Source organism: Sus scrofa, chromosome 7 (assembly GCF_054392235.1).
Source record: "Sus scrofa isolate SSC_HxYL_T2T_F1_AM1 chromosome 7, Sscrofa_HxYL_maternal_Yorkshire_Landrace_v2.0, whole genome shotgun sequence".
Lineage (NCBI taxonomy): Eukaryota > Metazoa > Chordata > Mammalia > Artiodactyla > Suidae > Sus > Sus scrofa.
Genome location: NC_139389.1, coordinates 97,090,148 through 97,113,434, shown reverse-complemented (window position 1 = coordinate 97,113,434; position 23,287 = coordinate 97,090,148). Strand labels below are relative to the sequence as shown.

The window sequence follows — 23,287 nt, the reverse complement described above, 5'->3', positions numbered from 1 at the left end:
TTGGTGGCTTAGTGGTTAACAAACCCAACCAACTAGGATCCATGAAGATGCGGATTTTATCCTTGGCCTCGCTCAGTGGGTTAAGGATCTGGTGGTGCCCGAGCTGTGGTATAGGTCGCAGACGCAGCCAGGATCTGACATTGCTGTGGCTGTGGTATAGGCCGGCAGCTGCAGCTCCAATTCAACCCCTAGCCTGGGAACTTCCATATGCCTCTGGTGCGGCTCCTAAGGAAAAAAAAAAAAAAAAGAAGAAGAAGGAAAAAGAAAAAGCTTCATCTAATGCATTGTATAGGAGACATCACACAATCGTCTTCAAAGCCAGAAGGTCCCACCAGGAAGATGCCCATGAAGGAAGAAGTAGTGTGAGGACCAGGGGAGTAGCAGTGGGTGGAAGGACCGGATGGGAGGAGCATCATGGGGAGACTTGGTGAAAGTGGACAACCAGTTTTTGGTGGGGAGAGTGAGGCATCTGATTTCATTTACTGCCAGGTGCTCACAGAGGAGAGCTGAAACTATCCATAATTACCTTATCAAATACATTATTAGGATGATACTTCTCATAATAAGGCACTAATTCTATAGAATGCTAATCTTCAGAGAAATGCTCCCTGAGAAAAGACTATTGTGGCCAAATAACTTTGGGAAGCATTCCTGAATGAATTTCTCCTGTAAGTTCACTGCATATACAAGCATGTTAGACTTTGGAAAGTCGTGAGTAATGAAATTTATATAACTTTTTAATCCATTGTTTCCCAAACTGATTTGGCCACAGAATCCACATTTTGTGCAAACCATAGAGGCATGGCTTTACTAGACTGCCAATTCTTCACACCTCTGGAGGTGAAAGCAGCATCCTTTCCTTCAGAAAACCAAACTCACACAGTTGGGGGTTCAAGGTAGGTGGGCTGCATTTCAGAATTTACAAATGCTGTATGGTAAAGTTCTGCTGCATTTAGCATATACAGACTTTCCCAGAGGCATTGTTTTGTGCTGTTTAGAATAAGGTAACATAGAGGTGAAAATAGGAGACTTACTGCTGTACAGTGGAGCTAATGTAAAGTAAGTGCTATTTAATGATGTTCACAAACTTATTTCTGGAAAAGAGCAATAACTAAAAAATATTTCCGATGCAATCTGGCCATGGGACGTAGCAGCTCATGGTTGGTTGGGTGGGGTTGGTGATTCAGCTGTAAAATTTGAATTCTTATGCTTTTGTGTAGAGCACAGGAATCATGGCTAGCATTTAACATAGAAAGAGGGAAGAAGGTTTTCTTCAGACCTGGGCTTTGTCATATTTTGTTTTTCAGGCTCTGAAGCAGAGACCACGATTTGTGGCTTTAAAGAAACAGCCAGCATATTTAGGAGGAGAGAATCTGGAGCTCCGAGATTATCAGCTAGAAGGTCTCAACTGGCTTGCTCACTCCTGGTGCAAGTAGGTGGAAAAATATGTTTGAAATTTTCTTTACTATTTTTGACTTTTTTCTTTTCTTGTTGGATGCAAAGAATAACTTCTTCCTATTGTATATTATAGAATTAAATTATGTGATTGAGAGAAGTCACTTCTGGAACTCTTTATGTATGTGTAATACCACTTTAGCCTGAAGTAAAGAATACTTTGTTATTTAGTTATTTAGGGGGTAATTTGTCATAGCCGGAGACCTATGTCATACTGTGTTATTCATGAGTATAAGTAGCAGGATAATTTGCCCAAATCTTTGGTGTGGAAGGAGTTATTCTCAGAAAAAAAAAAAGAAAATGTCTTTTTTCCCGTTTATTTTTCTTTCTAGACCAGGGAAACTGGAAATTGCATGTGGTAGTGCTGAGAAGTGTGATCCCTTGTCCTGCAGTTGCTGTATAGGTCATCCTAGGTAGAGAAAGTTCTCTGTTGAACTTGTGAAAGTATCCTTTACTTTTTGTGACAAGTTCACCTTAGTCTTATGGGGGGGGGCACGATAATAGCACTTGAGGTTTAACGGTTCTTTGAGGATGTACTTATAAATTTTATTCATCAAATTCAATTGCAAATTTAAATCCCCCCTAATTACTGTGCATCAGGGACTCATACAGGCCTTGAGAATTTAAGCAAGAAAAGAAAGGATTTCCCTGTCCTCATGGAGCATCCTGTGTGCAAAGTACCTTTATTGTGTGTCTACAAATTCCTTCCCCATATGCAGACTCTTAATTTCTTCAGTGTTTCATGGTAAAGCAAGATTTCTTATTTCAGAAATAGACTACAGCCTGAAAATAAAAACGTGAACTTCTTTCTCAGTGCTGAAAAGATATTTTTTAGTCATGGAGACACTTTTACAATGACTTTCTCGATTGAACTATTACTCTTTATCTTGTAAAAACTCATGTAGTTTTTAACATTGAATGTGCGAATCCGAGATCTTGAGGGGATTCAGTTTCTATGACTGAGAATGGAGGTCTGATGTAAATGTTCTAAATTGCTTGAAAACTGTTTTTCTTTCAGAGATCAGTGAGACCGGATCTTCTAAAGGCTGGTTAGAAAGCTAGGTGGAGCCATGAGAAGTTGCAAAGCTAACGTTCTTATTTTACAGTTGAGGGCTCTTAGGAGCTCTTGTCCAGAGTCATGCTATGTTTCATATAGGAGTTCTGAGCCAGCATTTTCTACTTTAAACTAATTCAGCATCAGCTGAAAAGGGCCCAGACAGCTGCTAGGCCAGGGGAACCTTAGATTAAGTAATGTGCTGTTTTGGTCTAGTCTCAGAAAAACAGGCAGATTAATCCTAATTTACTTTCATGTGTACAAACAGATGGTGGTAGTTTACTAGGGAGAGGAAATGTTGAGAAAATTAACCCCGTTTCCTACCCAGTGTTGTGAAAAGGTGAGAGAAATAGGAAGGAGGAGTTCCCATCGTGGCTCAGTGGAAACTAATCTGCCTAGGAGCCATGAGGTTGAGGGTTTGATCCCTGGCCTTGCTCAGAGGGTTAGAGATCTGGCATTGCTCTGAGCCTGTGGTATAGGTTGGAGATGAGGCTCAGATCTGATGTTGCTACGGATGTGGTGTAGGCCTGCAGCTACAGCTCCGATTGGACCCCTAGCCTGGGAACTTCCATGTGCTGTGGGTGTAGCCCTAAAAAGCAAAAAAAGAAAGAAAGAAATAGGAAGAAAATTACTCAAAGCAATCAGTCTCTTCTTGGTGAATTAAATGTCTAGTTTTTCTAATCAATTAAGTTGTCTTTAACTTGACTATTACGTTTGTTCTCTCTGGTCCATTGATAAAGCTCGTGTTGTATGTATGTAAACCTTATATGGCCTGGTTTTCAGGGACCTTTTTAACGTTTGTAACTTTATGTCACATATGCATTCCTGATTTCCTGCCAAATGGGCTATTTTCTATTTTGTGAATATACTTGCCCAATTCTGGCTATTTCTTTTTAAGTGTTAATTAAATTAATTTTTTTTTCTTGTATTTGGGCAGTCCTTTCCTATTAGTATACTGCTGAAATTCAGCCTGTCTCCCAGAGCAGTATTTCTCAAAGTATGGTTCAAAGAATATACCTCTAACACAATAACTAGAAGTATGTTTTAAAAATATAGATTCCTGGAGTTTCCTTGTCGCTCAGAATCTGGTGGTGTCATTGCTGTGGCTCGGGTTCATTCCCTGGCCCAGGAATTTAGGCATGCTGACGATGCAGCCACCCCCCCAACCCAGCCAAAACCCAGAGATACAGCTTCCTGAGCCCTTTCTCAGATATTCGGCTTCAGTAGTTTTAGGGTGGGATTCAGAGATCTGATTGGCAGCCTACTTCTGCTGTAGACTACTAGTATGTTTCAAATAAGCTCTGTGCACCTGCAGCACGTAGGTCTAGGGAGTAGTATAGGTAACATTAAACAGCCCAGGGGCATGCAGTGGAATGTGTGGGCAGTTTGAACAAGGGCTCGTGACTGTCAGGCTGTAGGGTTCACTAGCAGTGGGGATAACTCGTCTGCCCTTGCTTTCTGTATTGATGGAACCCAAGGTCACATGCTTGTATACACCAGTATAACAGAACGTGCCTTCTCTGTATTTACACTGCATAGATGTAAAAGACCAAAATGCAAGATAAAAAATGTAGTCTGAATAGGCTCTTGTAGTAATCCAAATTTTTTTTTTCTTTTTACAGCTGCACCTGGGGCATATGGACATTCCAGGCCAGGGGTCAAATTGGAGCTGCAGCTGAGGCCTACACCACAGCCACGGCAATGCCAGATCTGAGCTGTATCTGTGATCTACACTGTAGCTTGTGGCAACACTGGATCCTTAACTCAGTGAAACTGGGGATAGAACCCACATCCTCATAGAGACAGTGTCAGATCCTTAACCTGCTGATTCTCAGCAGGAACTCTGTAATCCAAATTTTGATTATACTTAGATACTTGTTATTCTGCTCTTTAAGCTTCTATTAGCATCTTATGTAGGAGACTTAATTGCAGATGAGAGGAAGACATTTGAGGCTCACACCCAGGGTCTTGCTCAGTGACATCATGAGGCACTGATGCCACTGCTGTTTGTGCTCATATGTTTTTTTTGAGAACTAATGATTTGTTTGTTTGTTTGTTTTTTCTTTCTGCAGAAGTAACAGTGTAATCCTTGCTGATGAAATGGGCCTAGGAAAGACCATCCAGACCATATCATTCCTCTCCTACCTGTTCCACCAACACCAGCTGTATGGCCCCTTTCTTATAGTCGTCCCTTTATCCACCCTCACCTCATGGCAGAGGGAGTTTGAAATCTGGGCACCAGAGATTAACGTAGTGGTTTACATAGGTGACCTGATGAGCAGAAATACGGTGTGTAAACAAAAAGAATTGGGATAGAATCTATGTTATAAATGTATTTTGGAAATTGACCTAAAGCCGTTATAGTGTTTAGTAAAATTATGATTCTGACACTGTGCTATGCACCTGCTATTGGAAGATTTGTGTATCACAGAAATACATTTCAGATAGTCTTTAAAACATATGCTTACTATGTAAAGAAAAGAAACAGCATACATGAATGGGAATCTCTCTTGAGTTGGATTGCAGTATTAAGTTTTTCTTCTCTCTGTCCTCTGTACTTTCAAATCTGCTTTGTTTATGAAAGATTATAAGATAGAGTTAATACCTTGTGGAATGTGAATGTTGTTTTTGCTATATGAGCAGAGATATTACCGAAAATAATTGAGTTCTTAGAGTTTGTTTTCTAACCTTTTAAGATGATGAGGATGTGTAACTTTTAAGAAAGGAATAAGAAGTTCCCATTGTGGCTCAGGGGTAACGAACCTGACTAGTTATGCATGAGGATGTGGGTTCAATCCCTGGCCTCATCATTGAGTTAAGGATCTGGCGTTGCTGTGGCTGTGGTGTAGGCCAGCAGCTGCAGTTCTGATTCAGTCCCTGGCCTAGGAAGTCCAAAATGCCGTGAGTGCAGCCCTAAAAAAGATAAAAAAAAACCAAAACCAAAAAACAAACCCCCAAAAAACAAAGAGTAAAAAGACAATGAGCCATTTCAGAGCTGCAGAAATGAGAATTATTTGTCTGATATCAATGTTCACTTGATCATCAGGAGCTTAGAACACATGACCTTAAGTTTATCTTTGTTTTACAGATCTTTTCTTGATAATGACTTACTTTTTAAAAAGTGCTGTATGCTAGGTGTTTTGTATCTATTACCTGTAGTCTTCTCGATAGTCTTCAAAGTAGATGATATACTTTCCAACTTACTGATGAAGAAATTAACTCAGAGTTTAACACTTATCCCCAGGCCAGCTGGAAGGTGGCAGAGCTGGGGTTGGGACAAAGCCGTGTCCAGTCCCAGACCTTTGCCTTTTCACCACTGTATGTATGTTGAGTAAACTGTTTCTAGGGGATTGCTTATAATAAGCGCAAGTCATCAGGAATCCTTAAACCTTTGAGAGAGGTGTTATGTCATATATTATCGTGCCAATTAAAATTTTTATTAAATATTTTCTTTAAAATTGTCTAACCTAAATTCTGGCAGATTTCATTGCTGTAATTTTGAGTTTCTAGGTATTAGAGTAGTTCTTAAGCTTCTTAATCCCCTTGTTAACCATTGAAAAAAAAGATTTGTAGGTAATGCAAAATGGCTTTAAGCACTGCATTTAAAGGTGAAGACAAAGAAAATAAACTCTGAAAAATTGTGGCATCAGGGACATTTTCTTTTCTTTCCTGTACTCCTTTTCTTTGTTCTTTTTTTCCTATTTGATGGTGATCACGTACAGCACTCCTTGACCTGCTCTCCAGTTCCTAACTTGACAGCCAAACTGCAGGAGCGTTGTCATGGGCCATTGTGCTTGCTGGGCATCCAGTTATATACGCTATTCTTCAGTATGAGTGTCAGTCTTCGTATTCCTTTACTTTATTCTCTTTCAAATAAATTATATTTTCATCCTATAAGGCTCCCTTTCTTTTCTTGGGGGCCACGTCTTTCTGATGTATGATTAACGAAATTTCTGACCAAGCTAGAAGTCAGAAATAAATTTATTTATTAATAAAAATATGCCTTACTTAAAGAGTAATCAAATTATATTTCCTTCTAAAAATTCTCATTCTTTGAGAACCCTGGAAAAATTCAAGTTGGCATGGTTTATTTGCTGCTGAATTACATTTTTTTTGTCAAATGTATTGGGGGGGCAAGGGGAGACAACACTTTGAATTCTGGCAATAAAGTTTTTGCTGCTCAGTGATAGATCTTTTAATTCTAACACTTATTGCTTTATGCTTTGGTTGCTTAGGTCAATTTAGAGTGTATACAGTATTCATTAAATTCTAATCAGCTTTATTTTTATTTGGTGTATTTCTGTTGTATCTATCATAAAACTTTGGTGATAAAGGTAAAAGTAGATATTGTATCTTAATTACCATTTTTTTTTTTCTTATAGATACGAGAATATGAATGGATTCACTCTCAGACCAAACGGCTGAAGTTCAATGCACTTATAACAACATATGAGATTCTCTTAAAAGATAAGGTATGTAATTGGTAACTAAAAGGCTAAATTTTGGAGTATGACGTATCCAAATGGTAGGATCTTTGCTTCCTACTTGCCATGTTATTTTTCTTTCTTTATAAAAGCAAACAAATGAACAACAAAATAAATCCATGAAGAATATTAAGGTTATGAAAAAATGAACAGAACCTTATAGTTGAAGGGGACCTTGGGTCACCTAAGCCACTTGAATTAAAGAGGGTGAAAGGGCATTGAGGCCAGTAACTTACCAGAGATTCCAGTCAGTCATTGGAAACTGGTCTTGAGTGTTAATCTCAAAGATTTCCCATCATATTGTTAAGGATTTCTCCAGAACACATGTTGTGAATGGTTTCTGTGAGGAGGACAGAAAAATGAACCTCTTTAAATTATCTCCTTTCTACCATCTAGTAAGAAATGTATGTGGAGGGTAAGCCTGTTGGTGGTAATAAGTGTACAGAAGTTCAGTTTGGTGGCTCTTGGTGTTTCTGTGCTTCAGGGGTGGGGTGGAGAATAGACAGAGGAGAATCTTAATTAAGGAGAGGCTGCAAAATCATTTGTTGTTTTGTGGTGTTTTTGCCCAGCATACCATTTTTGTGTTTTTGCTTTGAGGCATGCAGCAATACCTGGCATAAGAGACCTCCCTCTTGCCACCGCCCCCCCATTCCTTTTAGATGATGACCTGCTCTTTTGAGTAGACACCAATTTGGCAACTAATAGAATAAACAGAAGAGTCCTGATATACTTTAAGTCAGTGAAGAGTAAATGTGTCTATGTATGCCTTTGTGATGGTATTTGTACAGAGATAATTAACACTTGCAAGTACTTTTGGGTTCCCTTCTGACCTGGTGGCTCGTTCTGTTTTGTTTTTGCTTTAGACTGTGCTGGGCAGTATTAACTGGGCCTTTCTGGGAGTGGATGAAGCCCATCGGTTGAAGAATGATGACTCTTTATTGTATAAAACTCTGATTGATTTCAAGTCCAACCATAGGCTCCTGATTACGGGGACCCCTCTTCAGAATTCCCTCAAAGAGCTCTGGTCCTTGCTGCACTTTATTATGCCGGAGAAGTAAGCTCCTTCCTATGTATTTCAAAAGATGCTAGACTGTCTGAAATGCCAATGCTTTTTAACTTTTTTTAGGAGACCTTAGGGAAAACGGATGGCATGGTTTGGGGAAAGCAAAGCATTGAACTTGAGGCAGCAACAAATGTAGTGAAATGTTTCATAACAAATGATAGAAATAGAAAGCTCAGAAACCATTCTGTTAGGGAGGAAAGCATATTGTCTGCCAAACATTTGAATCATTTAATGCTTTGGTGGAAATAATTGGTAAATAGGAAACGTCATACCTCCTCACTGTTGCCATAAGATGTTTGATATAATTGAAGTATACAAGGTACACAGTCTGACAGCATTAAAAAATATTTTAAATTATAATTTTTGATAAGAAAAGCATCAGCTTTAGATCTTCTTAGACAATTGTGGAGTGTCTTTACTGAAAAGATTTTTATGGGAGAGATGGTTTGCACATTTCATGAAACTTAAAATTATCCAGTGATGTTCGATGGAGTACCCTACCTAGTTTGACTCCCATCCCATACCCCTTTCTCCTCGTTCATTGTGCTTTGACCATTCTGGCCATCTTTCTGTTCCTTTGACATGCCAAGCCATTGCTATTCTTTTTGTCTGGAACGTTTTTTTCCTCCTCCTTATCTTTATATGGCTGGTTACTTCTTAGCCTCAGCTTATATGACCACTTCCTTTTAGAGGTATTCTCGGACCACTGAACCTAAAGTTTTTTATGCTTATCATCTGTACCCTGTTTTATTTTCTAAATGGCATCACTTATTTCCTTGTTCATCCCATCTCATTAAATTATGCATTCAAAAGTAGCAAGGCTTCGGTGTTCCCGTTGTGGCACAGTGGTTAACAAATCCAACCAGGAACTGTGAGGTTGCAGGTTTGATCCCTGGCCTTGCTCAGTGGGTTAAGGATCCGGCGTGGCCATGAGCTGTGGTGTAGGTCGCAGACGAGGCTCCGATCTCATGTTGCTGTGGCTCTGGCGTAGGCCAGCAGCAACAGCTCCAATTAGACCCCTAGCCTGGGGACCTCCATATGCCACGGGAGTGACCCTAGAAAAGGCAAAAAGACAAAAAAAACCAAAAAAGCAAAAGTAGTAAGGCTCTTGTTTACTTTATCAATGGCGCATGTTGCCATTACAGTAAACAGTTCAATTAAGAGTTGTCAACTTGAAAGGTAAATATGCCACATTTTTTTTTTTTTTAATTTAGAAAAGACTTGAGTGCCTACTACATGCCATAAACTGAGCAAGGCATTTTGGGTGCCATGAGCAACATAGAGGAATGGTCCCTTTCTCCACATGCTGTTAATTATTTTTTAAACACCCTGTTGGGATATAATTTACATACCAAAAAATGCACCGTTGTAAGTTCACAAATCAATACGTTTTTAGTAAGTTTATAGAATTGTGCGACCATCACCATAATGTACTTTCTAATTTATTTTATTTTATTTTTTGTCTTTTTAGGACTGTACTCTTGGTGTATGGAAGTTCCCAGGTTAGGTGTGGAATTGGAGCTGTACCTGCCAGCCTACACCACAGCCACAGCAACGCCAGATCCAAGCTGTGTCTGTGACTTATACCACAGCTCCCGGCAACACCAAGTCAGTCCTTAGGCCACTGAGCGAGGCCAGGGATCAAGCCCATGTCTTCACGGATGCTAGTCAGGCTTATTACCCCTGAGCCACAATGGGAACTCTACCATAATGTACTTTTAGAATATTTTCCTCTTTCCTGTTTGTAGTTAACCTCTGCTTCAACTTCTAGCTTTTTGGCATTCACTAATTAGCTTTCATCTCTAGGGATTTACCTTTTCTAGAATTCTAGAAATTTCTTCTGTATGGAATCCTGTTAAGTAGTGTTTCTATTTTTGGGTTCTTTTACTTCGCATAATATTTTTGATATTTGCTCATGTTACAGAGTTTATCAGGAGTTACCTCTTATAATGGAGTGGTATACCATTGTATACGTAGCCAGTTACCAGTTGATGGATGTTTGGACTGCTTCAGTTTAGGGCTAGTTTGTCTTTGTGTGGACATGCTATTAGATATTTAGGAGTGGAATTGCCAGGTTGTTTGGAAAGCATGTATATTTAACTTCTTAAGAAATAACTTTTCAAAGAGAAATAATTTTCCAAAGAGACTGTACCATTTTGCATTCACATCAGAAATGTTTGGATTTTCTAGTTTCTCTATATTGTCATCAAAACTTGGTGTATTGTTTAGAATCCAAAAGATTCTGGTGGGTATAGAGTGGCATCTCATTTTTGTTTTGACTTAAATTTCTATAATGACTAATAATGTTGGACATCTTTTCATGTGTTCATTAGCCAGTTGTATGTCTTTGATGAAATGTCTGTTCAAATCTTTTGCCAAATTTGAAATTTGAAAAATGTTCAAATTGAAATTTTTAAATTCAGTTATCTTATGAGTGGAAGAGGTTTTTAATTTTTTTTAAAGTAATCTAGATTATATAGTGCTTTATTAGAATCACATCTTTATTTTATTTTTGTCTGTTGTCTTTTTGGGGCCATACCTGTGGCATATGGAGGTTCCCAGGCTAGGGGTCTAATTGGAGCTGTAGCTGACGGGCTATGGCACAGCCACAGAAACATGGAATCTGAACTGCATCTGCGACCTACACCACAGCTCACGGCAATGCCAGATCCTTAGCCCACTGAGCAAGGCCAGGGATCGAACCCGAAACCTCATGGTTCCTAGTCGGATTTGTTTCCTCTGCCCCACGACGGGAACTCCTAGAATCACATCTTTAAATGAAGACTGTAATTCTTCATTTCTCCAATGTAGGTGGATGCCTTTTATTTCTTGCCTCATTGTACTGGTTAGAGCCTTCACATTGAATTAGAATTTGTGGGAGTAGAATGTTAGAGAATTTTTGTAGATACCCTTTATCAATTTGAAGAAGTTTTCTTGTACTCCTAGGTTTTGAGAGTTTTTTAAATAATAAATGGGTGTTGGATTTTGTCACTTGCTGTTTTTCTGTACCTGTTGAACAGATCATGTGGTTTTTGTTTTTTATTCTACTGTTATGGTATATTATATTAGTTACTTTTTAGATATTAAGCCAATTTTTCATTCCTGGGGTAAATCTGACTTGGTCATGATGTTGAATCCTTTTTATGTGTTGCTAGATTCAGTTTGTTAATATCTTGTTAAAGATTTTTTTCCATCTTTGTTTCTTTTCTTTTCTTTTCTTTTTGTCTTTTGTCCTTTTAGGGCTGCACCCTCAGCATATGGAGGTTCCCAGGCTAGGGGTCTAATGCCAGAGCCACAGCAACGCCAGATCCAAGCCGGGCCTGCGACCTACACCACAGCTCACGGCAATGCTGGGATCCTTAACCCATTAAGCAAGGCCAGGGGTTGAACCCACAACCTCATGGTTCCTAGTCGGATTTGTTTCTGCTGCGCCACAACAGGAACTCCATCCATCTATGTTTCTGAGGTATGGTAGTCTCTAGTTTTTTTTGGTTTTATGTTTTAGTGATATTTTCCTGGCTTTAATATTGGAATCATAGAATGAATTGCAGAGTATTCGCTCCATTTTCTGAAACAATTTAAGATTTGTGTAATTTCTGTTTTAAAATATTTGATAGGATTCAGTAGTGTTGCCTTGTGAGCCATAGCTAATCTTTGTGGGGAATTAGTTTCATCCATGGCATAAGGATGTTTGCAGGCCAGAAACTGAATCTGAGACACAGCTGCAGTCTATGTCCCAACTGCAGCAAAGCCAGATCCTTTTAACCCACTGCTCTAGGCTGGGGCTTGAACCCACACCTCTGTAGCAACCTGAGCTGCTGTAGTCAGATACTTAACCCATACACCACAGCAGAACTCCTGTGGGAGAATTTTCAATGATGAATTCTGATTCTAGTTATCTATTTCGTATTAACTTAGTTTAGTTAGTTTTGTAAGAATGTCTATTTAATCTAAATTTCACCTATTTGAATTTCTCTTGTGATTTCCTCATGTATTTTTTTAAGTGCGTTTAATTTCCAATAATTTGGGTATTTCCCAAATAATTTGTAATTTACTTTTTTTTGTCTTGGAGAATATGCTTTAAATGAATTGTTACTTGTTATATGGTCTGTTATGTTTTCTATATTGGAGAATGTTCATGTGTACTTAGAAGAATAACGTTTATCCTGGTTTTGTTGGGTAGAGTTCAGTAAGTGTCCATTAAGTCTGTTTGGTTAGTAGTCTTGTTCCAGCCTTCTGTGTCTTTGCTGACTTCAGATTTATAAGTAATTGAGAATGAAGTATTTTGATATTTAACTATACTCGTTGAATATGATCTACTTCTTCCACTTCTGTCAGTTTTGGGGTTCTGTTAGTAGGTGTGTGCACACTTGTTTTTGTTAAACATTCTTGTGTATCGACCTTTTGTCGTTATGAAATGTCCCTCTCAATAATATTTCTTGTTCCTTAGGTCTATTTTGGTATTACTATAGCTCCTGCAGAGTATACTATTTTCCATTGTTTTACTTTCAATCTATTTCTTTCTTAGAGTCTAAAATATGTTTCTTATAGATAACATATAGCTGGCTCTTTTTTCTCTAGTCAGAAAATCTGTCTTTTGATTGGAGTATTTATTAATTCATTTACATTTAATATAAGTAGTGATATGGTTGGATTTATGTCTGCTATTTTGCCTTTGTCTTATTTATTTAAAAAAAATTATTGAAATATGTTTTTTGTTCCTTTTTTTCCCTTCTTTACTGCCTTCTTTTGCTTCAACAAATATTTGTTAGTGTGCCATTTAGATTTTCCTGTTACTTGATTTTTTTTAAGTTTATTTTTTTAGTGGTTGCTCTAAGGTTTTTTAGTATATGCTTCTTATCACAATATTAAGATTAATACTGATTTAATTCTGGTAAAATACTGCAACTTTTCTGCATAGCTCCATTTTTACTTCCTTTGTGTTATAATCTAAGTATACTATTTTATAATTATCGCTTTATTCAAGCTGTGTTTTTAAGGAAATTAAAAAAAGAGAAAAATATATTTATAGAGTCTTTTGTATTTGTCCATTTTATTATCCAATGCTTCCTTTCTTCATGTGGATTCAGGTTGCCATCATGTGTCACTTCTTTTAGCCAGAGGGCTTCCTTTAGTATTTTTATAAGACAGGCCTTCTAACAACAAATCCTGTCTTCATTTGTCTATGGCTGTTTTTTTTTTTTTTTTTCTTATTTATTTATTTGCCTTTTTAGGGCCGCACATGCAGCATATGTAAGTTCCCAGGCTAGGGGTTTGATCAGCTGCAGCTACTGACCTATACCACAGCCATAGCAATGTAGGATCCAAGCTGTATCTGCGACCTACACCACAGCTCACAGCAACACCGGTTCCTGAGCAAGGCCAGGGATCAAACCCTCATCCTCATGGTTACTAGTCAGATTCTTAACCTTCTAAGCCACAATGGGAATTCCCACTTTTATTTATTTATTTATTTATTTATTTATTTATTTTTATTTTTTTTTGCTATTTCTTGGGCCACTCCCACGGCATATGGAGGTTCCTCCCACTTTTATTTTTGAAGAATAGTTTAAGGCTTACTAGTCAGATTCTTAACCGTCTAAGCCACAATGGGAATTCCCACTTTTATTTTTGAAGAATAGTTTAAGGCTCTTCAGAAGACGATAGAGAAACTTGACCACTCTGACTGTGCTGTTCTCACGACAGCTGCTAGTAGAGCAAGCTTACACTATTTCCTTTTCTGCAGGCATCCTCACTGCAGTGCTTCAGAGAGAGGAGGCCCTTCTGTACCCCTCCTTCCTCTGCCTTAGAGCAGAGTTTCTCAGCCTTAGCACTGTGGACATTTTTGGCTGGATAGTTATTTTTTGTAAGGGGGCTCTCCTTTGCATTATATGATACTTAGCAGTGTACCTGGCTGCTATCCAGCACCTGCCAGGAGTGACTCCCTTCCTCAGGTGCGACAACCAAAAGCTTCTCCAAATATTGCCTAATGTCCTCCAGGGATGCAGAAGCACCACCAGCTGAGAAGCACTGCATTAGAGGGTTCTTCATGTCTCCCCACATTGCTCATTCTTTCATACTCCACCCTTCCCACCCTGTCTCATTGCTTTCTTTTCTCTATCCTATTTTCTGGGTCCTCTGTTCCTTCTGTAGAGCCTTGTAAGTCAGTAGTAGTCACCTTCCTGATGATGGGGGCAGTCGTCCGTTTTCTTTTTAAACATTCTACTCTACATTCTGTAATGAATACCCTGTCTGTCATGTATTAGCAGAAGCCCATGTGTTTATAAAATGTGCTTTTCAGAGTACTGCTATAAAACAGATAATGTATAAAAGTTTAGAAACACGGGTATCAATTATTATTTTTGTTTTCTGGAATAGGTAAGAGAATTTTCATGTATATTACTTTTTAATTTTCCTATTATTTTCCTATATATAATCTTTTTGATACACTGGATATGTTCAGCCTTAGATTGTGTTAAGAATATGCTGTCTTAAGAGAGAAGATGAAAATGTGTCCCTTATCCCATGGTTAACAAGTGAATGGACTGAGATCAATTTCTGGTCTTCTGTGACCAAGGCCACTGTCCTTTGAACTTCAAATTCTAAGAGAAACAGTATATCCTTCATAGCACCATTGAGATTAGGTAGAAGCATCCTATATAGTAGGAATCTTGAGGCAATATGGGAACATATGTGTTCGTTATCTAGAAAAATGATATGGTGCATAGTTTCCATCAGTGAATGGTTACCTAGGATTTGCCCTTTGTACTTGGCTACTGAAGTGGACAGTAGGAATTTGGACTCCTAAATGGTAGTAATTGATTTTTTGTTGCTGTAAGCAACTGTGTCATTCTACCCAGCATGGGCTACATTTTGGAAAAAAAAAGTTTTAGATATCTTGCTTTCATAGTTGAAGAGAGGCACTTTGAATTAATTTTTCCATTAGAAATGATCAATCAAATAGTGTCTTCCAAAGTTTTCCATGTGGCCATTTGGATTACTTATTGAAGGGTGGATTGGAGTTAAAGATGCAGTGTGTATGTGTGTTTGTGTGTGTGTGTAAGAGAGCTTTTTCTCTTGGCAAACTTTGTTTTTAAAACGTTTTCAAACATTTTTTAAAAAATTATTTTTTACGAAGATGCATATGTAAAAAGGGAACCCATTAGTTAAGGAGTCAAGATTTACCTTCCTTTCTGTCTGAGCTTGCTGTGTGGATGACAAATTCAGTGAAGTATTTTCCCTACCCTTAGTGTAGTTCCTGAGGTTCATTACAGCTCTACAGAACCATTTGTTCCTTTCAAGGAAATGATCCACTAAAGAAATGTTGTTGTACAGAAGAGAATTTGGTTTGCTCAGGTAACTTTTGAACTTTGCCTTCCTCACCTGTGGTAGGCCATTGTTTTCAGCATCTAAAAGTTAGTCTTCTATTTAACCAACTGAAATGCCATTTCCTTTGTGCAGAGTCTATCTGAGCAACTTGCCTGCATGGTGGCTTTGACCAGGAGCCTACCTTGACTATGTATATGATTACTACACTTATTATGGATATACATCACTGAGCCACTTTGTAGGTACTATTTTGCAAAGCATGGGATTTGTTGTTAAGATAGAAAAAGTTATGACTAGATCAAAGAATTTAGCTTATAAAGATTATCATGTGCAAATGTGTACCTCATATCCACCTCACAAAATAACTCAGTTTGGTAGAGTATATTCAGAGAGCTTACCTCTTAGTATTGGAATTTTTTTACCTTTGCTTCTGCTGTCTAGGCTGGTCTGTGACTTTTTTTGCACTTTTCCCATCACATATTTATCACGTGACTTCTAGTAGACCACCTTCACTGCTTTGATTTAATTTTCTTCTTTGTTATTGCTCAGTAGAGTGAGCTTCTGTTTTTCTAAAATCCCAAGATCTGGAAAATTTAATCAAAATTGTTTCTACTTTGTTGAGAGACAAAATTGTTTCTACTTTGTTGAGAGACATCTGTTAAGTATAGAAGGTTATTAACAGGGAAATAATCTGAAATAATAAATCTAGGCTGAGGTGTGGCATTAATACAAGTTCACCACTATGCCCCTATACCTTTTGTATATGTAGTGTTATAAATTGACAGTTATCTATTGCAGAAGCAGCAAACTTTTTCTTAAAGGACCTTATAGTAAACATTTTCAACTTTATGGTCTCTGTCATAGATCCTTATTTGCTGTATAGACAGAAAGCAGCCATAGGCAATTCATAAACAATTCAGTGTGTATATACAGAAATAATCTTATTAATTCCTCTAACATAGTGAAAGGACATTAGATGGCTGAAAATATTTGTTGCTTAAAACAGTGGGGAACTAAATCTTATTAAAACAGTCTATATTTAAATTTTTAGACTAGTATAGTTTTCATTAATTATACTGTACGTTAAGTAAATTAAACTATTCTCTTGAAATTATCTCCCAGCTCTTCAGAAGATAGCCTGATAGATAGTGCTGAACCCTCATTTCCATTTGCTTTGTACATTTTGTGTGATGTGAGATGCCATTGAGATAACTCAGTTTACATTGTTCCTTTCAATCCTTTTATCTGTTTAAACTCATTTTATTTTGTATTCTTAGAGTTAATTTCATAGCACTGTGGCAAAATACAGTTTACCTTAGGTTTGCCAAGCTGAAGCTTTTAATGATGTTTTTAGATTTCCACCCTGAAAGATCATTTTGTCTAGTTCTCTGAACATACAGTTGTTTCAGACATTACCAGGTGTCACTAAGGATGATGCCGAGACCCCTAGATGATGAAATGCTTGGCCATTCATGAGTTCAGAAATGGCAGCAGGCTCTGTTGACATCCTTGTGCCCAGTGGCAGTGCTGGTATTTGCTGTCCTTGACTTTTGGTCTTATCAGAGACCTTATTACATAGGTCTGGGTAATGTTGAATCACTGAGTTTATTATTCTGGGCCTTGACTGGCCTCAGCAGATCAGGGCTGCCTGGTGTCAGACCCATGGGGCAGTGGGTCACCAACTGAGCTTTAGTCTCCACATAAACTCAGCAAGTTCTTCCAAGTGCTTTGTTGGCTTTCTACTGGCAAGACAAAGCATATTTTTCTAAGCTTCATGAAATAAATTTCTTTTTTTATTTTATTTTTTTATTTTTGAAAGAAATTTGATGATAATGTCCCATTCTGGTGTTCTGTCGCAAAATCATTTAGTGAAACAAAAATGGTTGAATTAAGATTTAAACACAAGGGACATTCCCTTGTGATGCAGTGGATTAAGAGTCTGCCGTTGCCACAGCTTTGGGGCAGGTTGAAACGGTGGTATGGGTTTGATTTCCACATGCCTCAGGTGAAGCCAAAAAAAAAAAAAAAAAAGATTTAAAAATGAGAATTCAGGCAGAATTATTATGGGTGATAAATCGATAAACGTTTTTTAAATTAATAAATTTTGAGTTCCCCCCCACCCCAAGTTCTGTTAGTATTATATTTGTATCACTTACATTGCTCTTCCTGTCTGGGGGCTATCATCTTGTTTATTCTCATAATCCATTAACTATTAAATCAGTGGAAATCATGTAACTTTTACTTTTGAGCAGTGATAGCAGTAATATCATCCCTCATTATTTTTTTACCTCTGAAATTAATTTTCCCAATAAATTTCAGCTTCTCAAAATGTAGCTTATGATTAATTTTTCTGCAAAACATTTTATCACAATAACTTACTATGTTTACTTATATTCTGATCGCATGGTATACTGAAATGTTTTGTGAACTCTGGATCCAGGCTTAGAATTGGAAACTTGCTCTTACCCAGTGTGGACTGATGGAATTGATTTAGTTGGTTTTCCCTTGCCATTTTGTTTTCCCCTTTCCTGTATTCAAGAGCTGGTGACTGATAAAATTTATTTTTCCTTAGAGGGAAGGTTCATTTTTTTTTAACAATTTTTTTTCTATGTAATTCCTTTAAGAAGAAATTTTGGTTGGAAAAATGCTTTTTTTCTTTTATGTAGTTAAGTAACACTGTGCTATTTCATCTCTAGGTTTGAGTTCTGGGAAGATTTTGAAGAAGACCATGGGAAAGGGCGCGAGAATGGCTATCAGAGTCTTCATAAGGTGCTAGAACCTTTCCTTCTCCGAAGAGTGAAAAAAGATGTGGAGAAATCCCTTCCTGCCAAAGTCGAACAGATTCTCAGGGTGGAGATGTCGGCCCTTCAGAAGCAGTATTACAAGTAAGTCATTGGCTGGGTTAAGGCCTGAATGGGATTAAGATCAGCACCAGGAAGCCATGAGATAGTTGATTGACAAACTGCCTTTTTTAGCGAAACCTCAACAGAGATTTAAGTAGCAATTTATTTATGATCAGAAAGAGGAAGATTTATTATTCTCTCTCTCTCTCCTTTTTTTTTTTTTTTTTTTTTTTTTAAGCTTTTTAGGACCACACCCTTAGCATATGGAGATTCCCAGGCTAGCAGTTGAATCAGAGCTGTAGTTGCTGGTTTACACCGCAGCTACAGCAATGCGGGATCCTTAACCCACTGAGTGAGGCCAGGGATCGAACCTGAAACCTCATGGTTCCTAGTCAGATTCGTTTCTGCTGTGCCACGACAGGAACTCCAAGATTTATTATTCTTGCTTTTTTATTTAGATGAGAATTTGCACAGTACTTTTCATTATGTAAATGGTCTGAAATACATGTTCTTAGTGCTTATCCCCCTGCCAATAAACAGGCATGTTTCACTCATTCATGCAATTCTTCTCTGTCATTCACTCACTTACTTTGTTAAAGTTTTGCAGTGTGCCAGGCATTCTGCTAGATACTGAGAAGATGAAAATGAATGGAATGTGTTCCTGCTAGAGAAGCTTGTTGCTTAGTAGAGAAGACAGGCTAGAGACAAATAATTAAAAGATAAAAGATTCTTGGTTAAGCTCATAGAACAGATTGGTGGTTACCATAGACAGGGGTGAGGATGGTGAGAGAAATGGATGACGGGAGTCAAAAGGTACAGACTTCATTTATGAAATATGTAAGTCATGGGGATGAAATGTACAGCATGGTGACTATGATAATTCTGAATTGCAGATTTGAAATTTGCTAAGAAGTAGATCTTAGAAGTCCTAATCACAAAGGGAAAAAAAACCGTAACCCAGAACAACTGGTTGTAACCATTAATGGTGATGGACGCTAACTAGCTTTATTTATTTATTTAATCAATTTTAATTTAATTTTAATTTATTTAATTTATTATTAAATAAATTTTATTTAAATTTATTTAAATTAAAGCACAGCTGATTTACAATGTTGTGCCCATTTCTGCCATACAGCCAAGTGACTCAGTCATAAATGTATATACATTCTTTTTTTAAAAAATTATTTTCCATCATCTATCTCAGGAGATTGGATATAGTTCTCTGTGGTTAGTTTACTTCTTAAGTTTATTTTATTTCATTTTCCCCCCTTGTAAATCTTTGAGTGAAGAAACTGAGTCTATGTTCTGTAGATTTTTCTCACTGCCCGGATTTTGCTAGTTCCAACTCCATGGCATCATTTAACATTTTTCTCAGAACAACTTTGTTTTCTAATCATTCAGAGTTAAATGTAGAAGGTTGGTTAGACTCAGATTCAGTGTGACTGTTTCATAGAATGCAAAGAGATGTTCTATCACAGTAGTTTTTTCTGTGGTATTAGCAAGTATTGATGAGCATTGACTGATCTCTAATTCATTATCCATTACAAAGAGGTAATTCAGTATATGTTACTCCTTTGTTTATTAGATGGAATGACTTTGTAAAAAGAAACTTCCATACATCAAGTGAGGAACAACAGTTCACATGGGAAAGACAGTAAATTCATAGTTCTTTTTGATTTTTGAATTAAAAACATGTATTTATTTACTTTTTGTTTCGTTTTTTTTTTTTTTGTTTGTTTTTCTTTTTCATTGAAATACAGTTGTCCCTTGGTAACCACAGGGGATCAGATACCAAAATCCTTGGATCCTCAAGTCCTTTATTTAAAATGACAAAATACAGTTGGCTCTTCATATCCGGAGATGCAGAACCTGCTGATATGGAGGGCTGACTGTGCATTTGAAATATAACATTGTGCAAATATAAGGTGTGGCAAATGTCAGCTTGATACATTTATGTGTTATAGTCTGATTGCCCTTGTACTGGTGATTAGTACCTCTACCATGTCACTTGCTGATCATTTCTTTCTGGTGGTTGGGATCATTAAGTCTGGTCTCTTAGCAAGGTTGATGATTGTATTTTGTCTGTATTTGCTATACTGTGTTTTAGATCTCTAGGCTTTATTTACTACTCATTCCAAGTTTGTACCCTCAAACATGTGTCATATTTCCCCTCCCACACCCCGTGGAACCACTATTTTACTTTTCGTTTTTACAAGTTTGGCTTTTTTAGATTCCACTTATACATGATAGCATATACATTACTTGTCTATCTCTGACTTATCTTACTCAACATAATATGTTCAAAGTCCATCCGTGTTGAATTTTTGACATTTTCGAAAGAAAAAAATGGATTATGCAGCTAATGAGACTTATTTCAGTATGATTATAAGTTTATCAGTAAACATGCTTGTGTTTCATTCTGTTGCGGTTACTATCTGTATTCATGATCTAATGGTCCAATTTTAGCCAGTGAGAGCTTGTTTAAGTTGATGTGGAGTTTTTTTGACGTAATCCTAGTAGTAGTTGATAGCTTCTTTGCTCTCCAGAATGGGAAAATGTCGAGGTTCATCTTGATCATTTCCAGTCCCAGAGCTAGAGTCAGAGTCAGCCAACAAGCTCTGTATACTGTTTTATTGGGAAATGGTATTTGGAGACCACAAACAGCACTGGGGTGTTTTTGCAATTGCGGTGGGCATTACTGACAGATCTTTTTGGTGGATGGAATTAGCAGATGTCTTTTTTTTAAAGATAAAAATATGTCATGAATTTTTTACAGTTAAATAGTACTACGGAAATTTTATTTGACCTTAATAAACTTATAGCCACACCAAAAAATTTGACTTCTGGGAGTTCCCGTCGTGGCGCAGTGGTTAACGAATCCAACTAGGAACCATGAGGTTGCGGGTTCGATCCCTGCACTTGCTCAGTGGGTTAACGATCCGGCGTTGCCGTGAGCTGTGGTGTAGGTTGCAGACGCGGCTTGGATCCCGAGTTGCTGTGGCTCTGTTGTAGGCCAGTGGCTACAGCTCCGATTCGACCCCTAGCCTGGGAACCTCCATATGCCATAGGAGCGGCCCAAGAAATGGCAAAAAGACCAAAAAATAAATGAATAAATAAAAATAAAGGCATTAGTTTAAAAAAAAAAATTGACTTTTCAGCGACACCAATTTAATCATCCTACACACAGAATCTTAGAATAATAGTGCCGGGATTACCACTAGCAAGATGATTAACAAAAATAGGTTAAAGTTTTTAAAGTAGCAGGTTTTTTTTTTAAAATTATTTATTTTTAATTGTTATTTCCCCAATGTAATTTTTTTCTACTGTACAGCATGGTGACCTGGTTACACATACATGTACACATTCTATTTTCACACATTATCATGCTCCATCATAAGTGACTAGACATAGTTTCCAGTGCTACACAGCAGGATCTCATTGCTTATCCATTCCAAAGGCAATAGTTTGCAACTGTTAACCCCAAGATCCCAGTCCACCACGCTCCCTCCCCCTCTATGTTTTTGTTTTTGTTTTTATTTTATTTATTTGTTTTTGCTCTTTAGACCGCAAGTGCGGCATATGGAAGTTTCCAGGCTAGGGGTCGAAATAGAGCTACAGCTGCTGGCCTGTGCCACAGCCATAGCAATGCAAGATTTGAGCCACATTTGCAACCTACACCACAGCTCATGGCAACGCCAGATCCTTAACCCACTGAGTAAGGCGGCGGTGGATTGAACCTGCATCCTCATGGATACTAGCCAAGTTCTCTTACCGCTAAGCCACCACAGGAACTCCTGGTTTGTTTTTAGAGGTATGTCCCTCTATAAATGGATTAGAATCTTAAAACACTTGAGGTAGGTTTTCTTCTCTGTGGTTAGGTTACTGTTTGGATATGATGGTTAACTTCATTTTAGTTTTATTTTTTAGGGATTGCTTTGTTTAATATTGTCATCATTATTTATAATATTTATAGTTTCAAAGGTGAAGCTACCAAGCCTGGCATGTTCGCACATATCTGACTTCTCTCCCATCTCCTCCATTTTAGTCCCTCTTTTCCTTAGATAATAATTACTATTGTAGTTTAAAATCTTAATGTTTATCTTTTTTTTTTTCCAATTTTTAGAATATAAACAAATACATGTTAACTTTCTTATTGCTTCCCTCTTCCTATTACAAATGGTGGCATACATACTCTGTGCATTTTTCTGTACTTTTTTCACTTAGCGATGGGTAACAGCTGTGCTGGAGATTACTCCATACTAGTTTATAGAGACAGTCCTTTTTACAGCTGCATTGCGGAGCCGAAGCATAGTTTATTCAACTAGTCCTCTAGTGATGTACATTTGGAATGTTTCAAATGCTTTCCTTTTATAAATAGTGCTACAATGAAACTCCTTGAGCATTCTTCTTTGGGATAGATTCCTAAAAGTGTGATTGTTAAAAGTACAAAGAAGTTTCATTACTCAGAAAAAAAGTACTTCTAATATTTTGGAGTTTGTCGTTAAAGCTTATCTATATGGATATGCATGAATATTTACATACTTCTCTCTTCTTTCCAAACCGAGATATAAAACATACTTATCCTGAGCACTGTATTCTGTAAAGTACCCTTTTACAACAGTTCCAATGGGTGTATAGCATATCTAATATATTTAACTGATTTTCTAATTTTAGACAGCTTAACTCCGATTTTATACTGCAGTAAAGACTGCCTCAGTGACAGTCATTGTTTTACATATATGAGTTCTTTGTATATATATTTGTTGTTATGTCCTTTTAATATTTCTATTCAGCCATGTTGAAATGCTCAATAGAATGAATTAATGGTCTGAATCTGACTGGAGATGTATGAGGGTTCCTGGTTAGGTGGCTTGAGAAGCAAAATAAAGCATCCTAGGAGTTCTTATTGTGGCTTAATGGGTTAAGAACCTGACTAGTATCCATGAGGATGTGGGTTTGATCTCTGGTCTCACTCAGTGGGTTAAGAATCTGGCATTGCCACAAGCTGCAGTGTAGGTTGCAGATGCGGCCTGGAATTGGATATGGTGTTGCTGTGGCT

General features: G+C 37.5%; 1 protein-coding gene across 15 annotated transcripts in view; it reads left to right on the top strand.

Annotated features, from left to right (window-relative positions):
* The window catches only part of CHD2 (chromodomain helicase DNA binding protein 2), a 127,183-nt gene that overhangs the window by 44,569 nt on the left and 59,327 nt on the right, over positions 1-23,287 (top strand). For 10 of the 15 annotated variants that reach the window (XR_014810934.1, XR_014810935.1, XR_014810933.1 and 7 more), the window contains 5 exons: positions 1,308-1,432; positions 4,582-4,798; positions 6,892-6,981; positions 7,857-8,047; positions 18,082-18,270. Coding sequence is in view for 11 of the 15 variants with exons in the window: in XM_084969366.1 (XP_084825492.1) it covers positions 1,308-1,432; positions 4,582-4,798; positions 6,892-6,981; positions 7,857-8,047; positions 18,082-18,270 (812 nt within the window). In the remaining 4 variants the exon portion in view is untranslated. Of the gene's footprint in view, positions 1-772; positions 897-1,307; positions 1,433-4,581; positions 4,799-6,891; positions 6,982-7,856; positions 8,048-15,517; positions 15,624-18,081; positions 18,271-23,287 lie in introns of those variants that run through there. The other 5 variants (XM_084969370.1, XM_084969368.1, XM_084969369.1 and 2 more) reach the window with 3 other exon arrangements.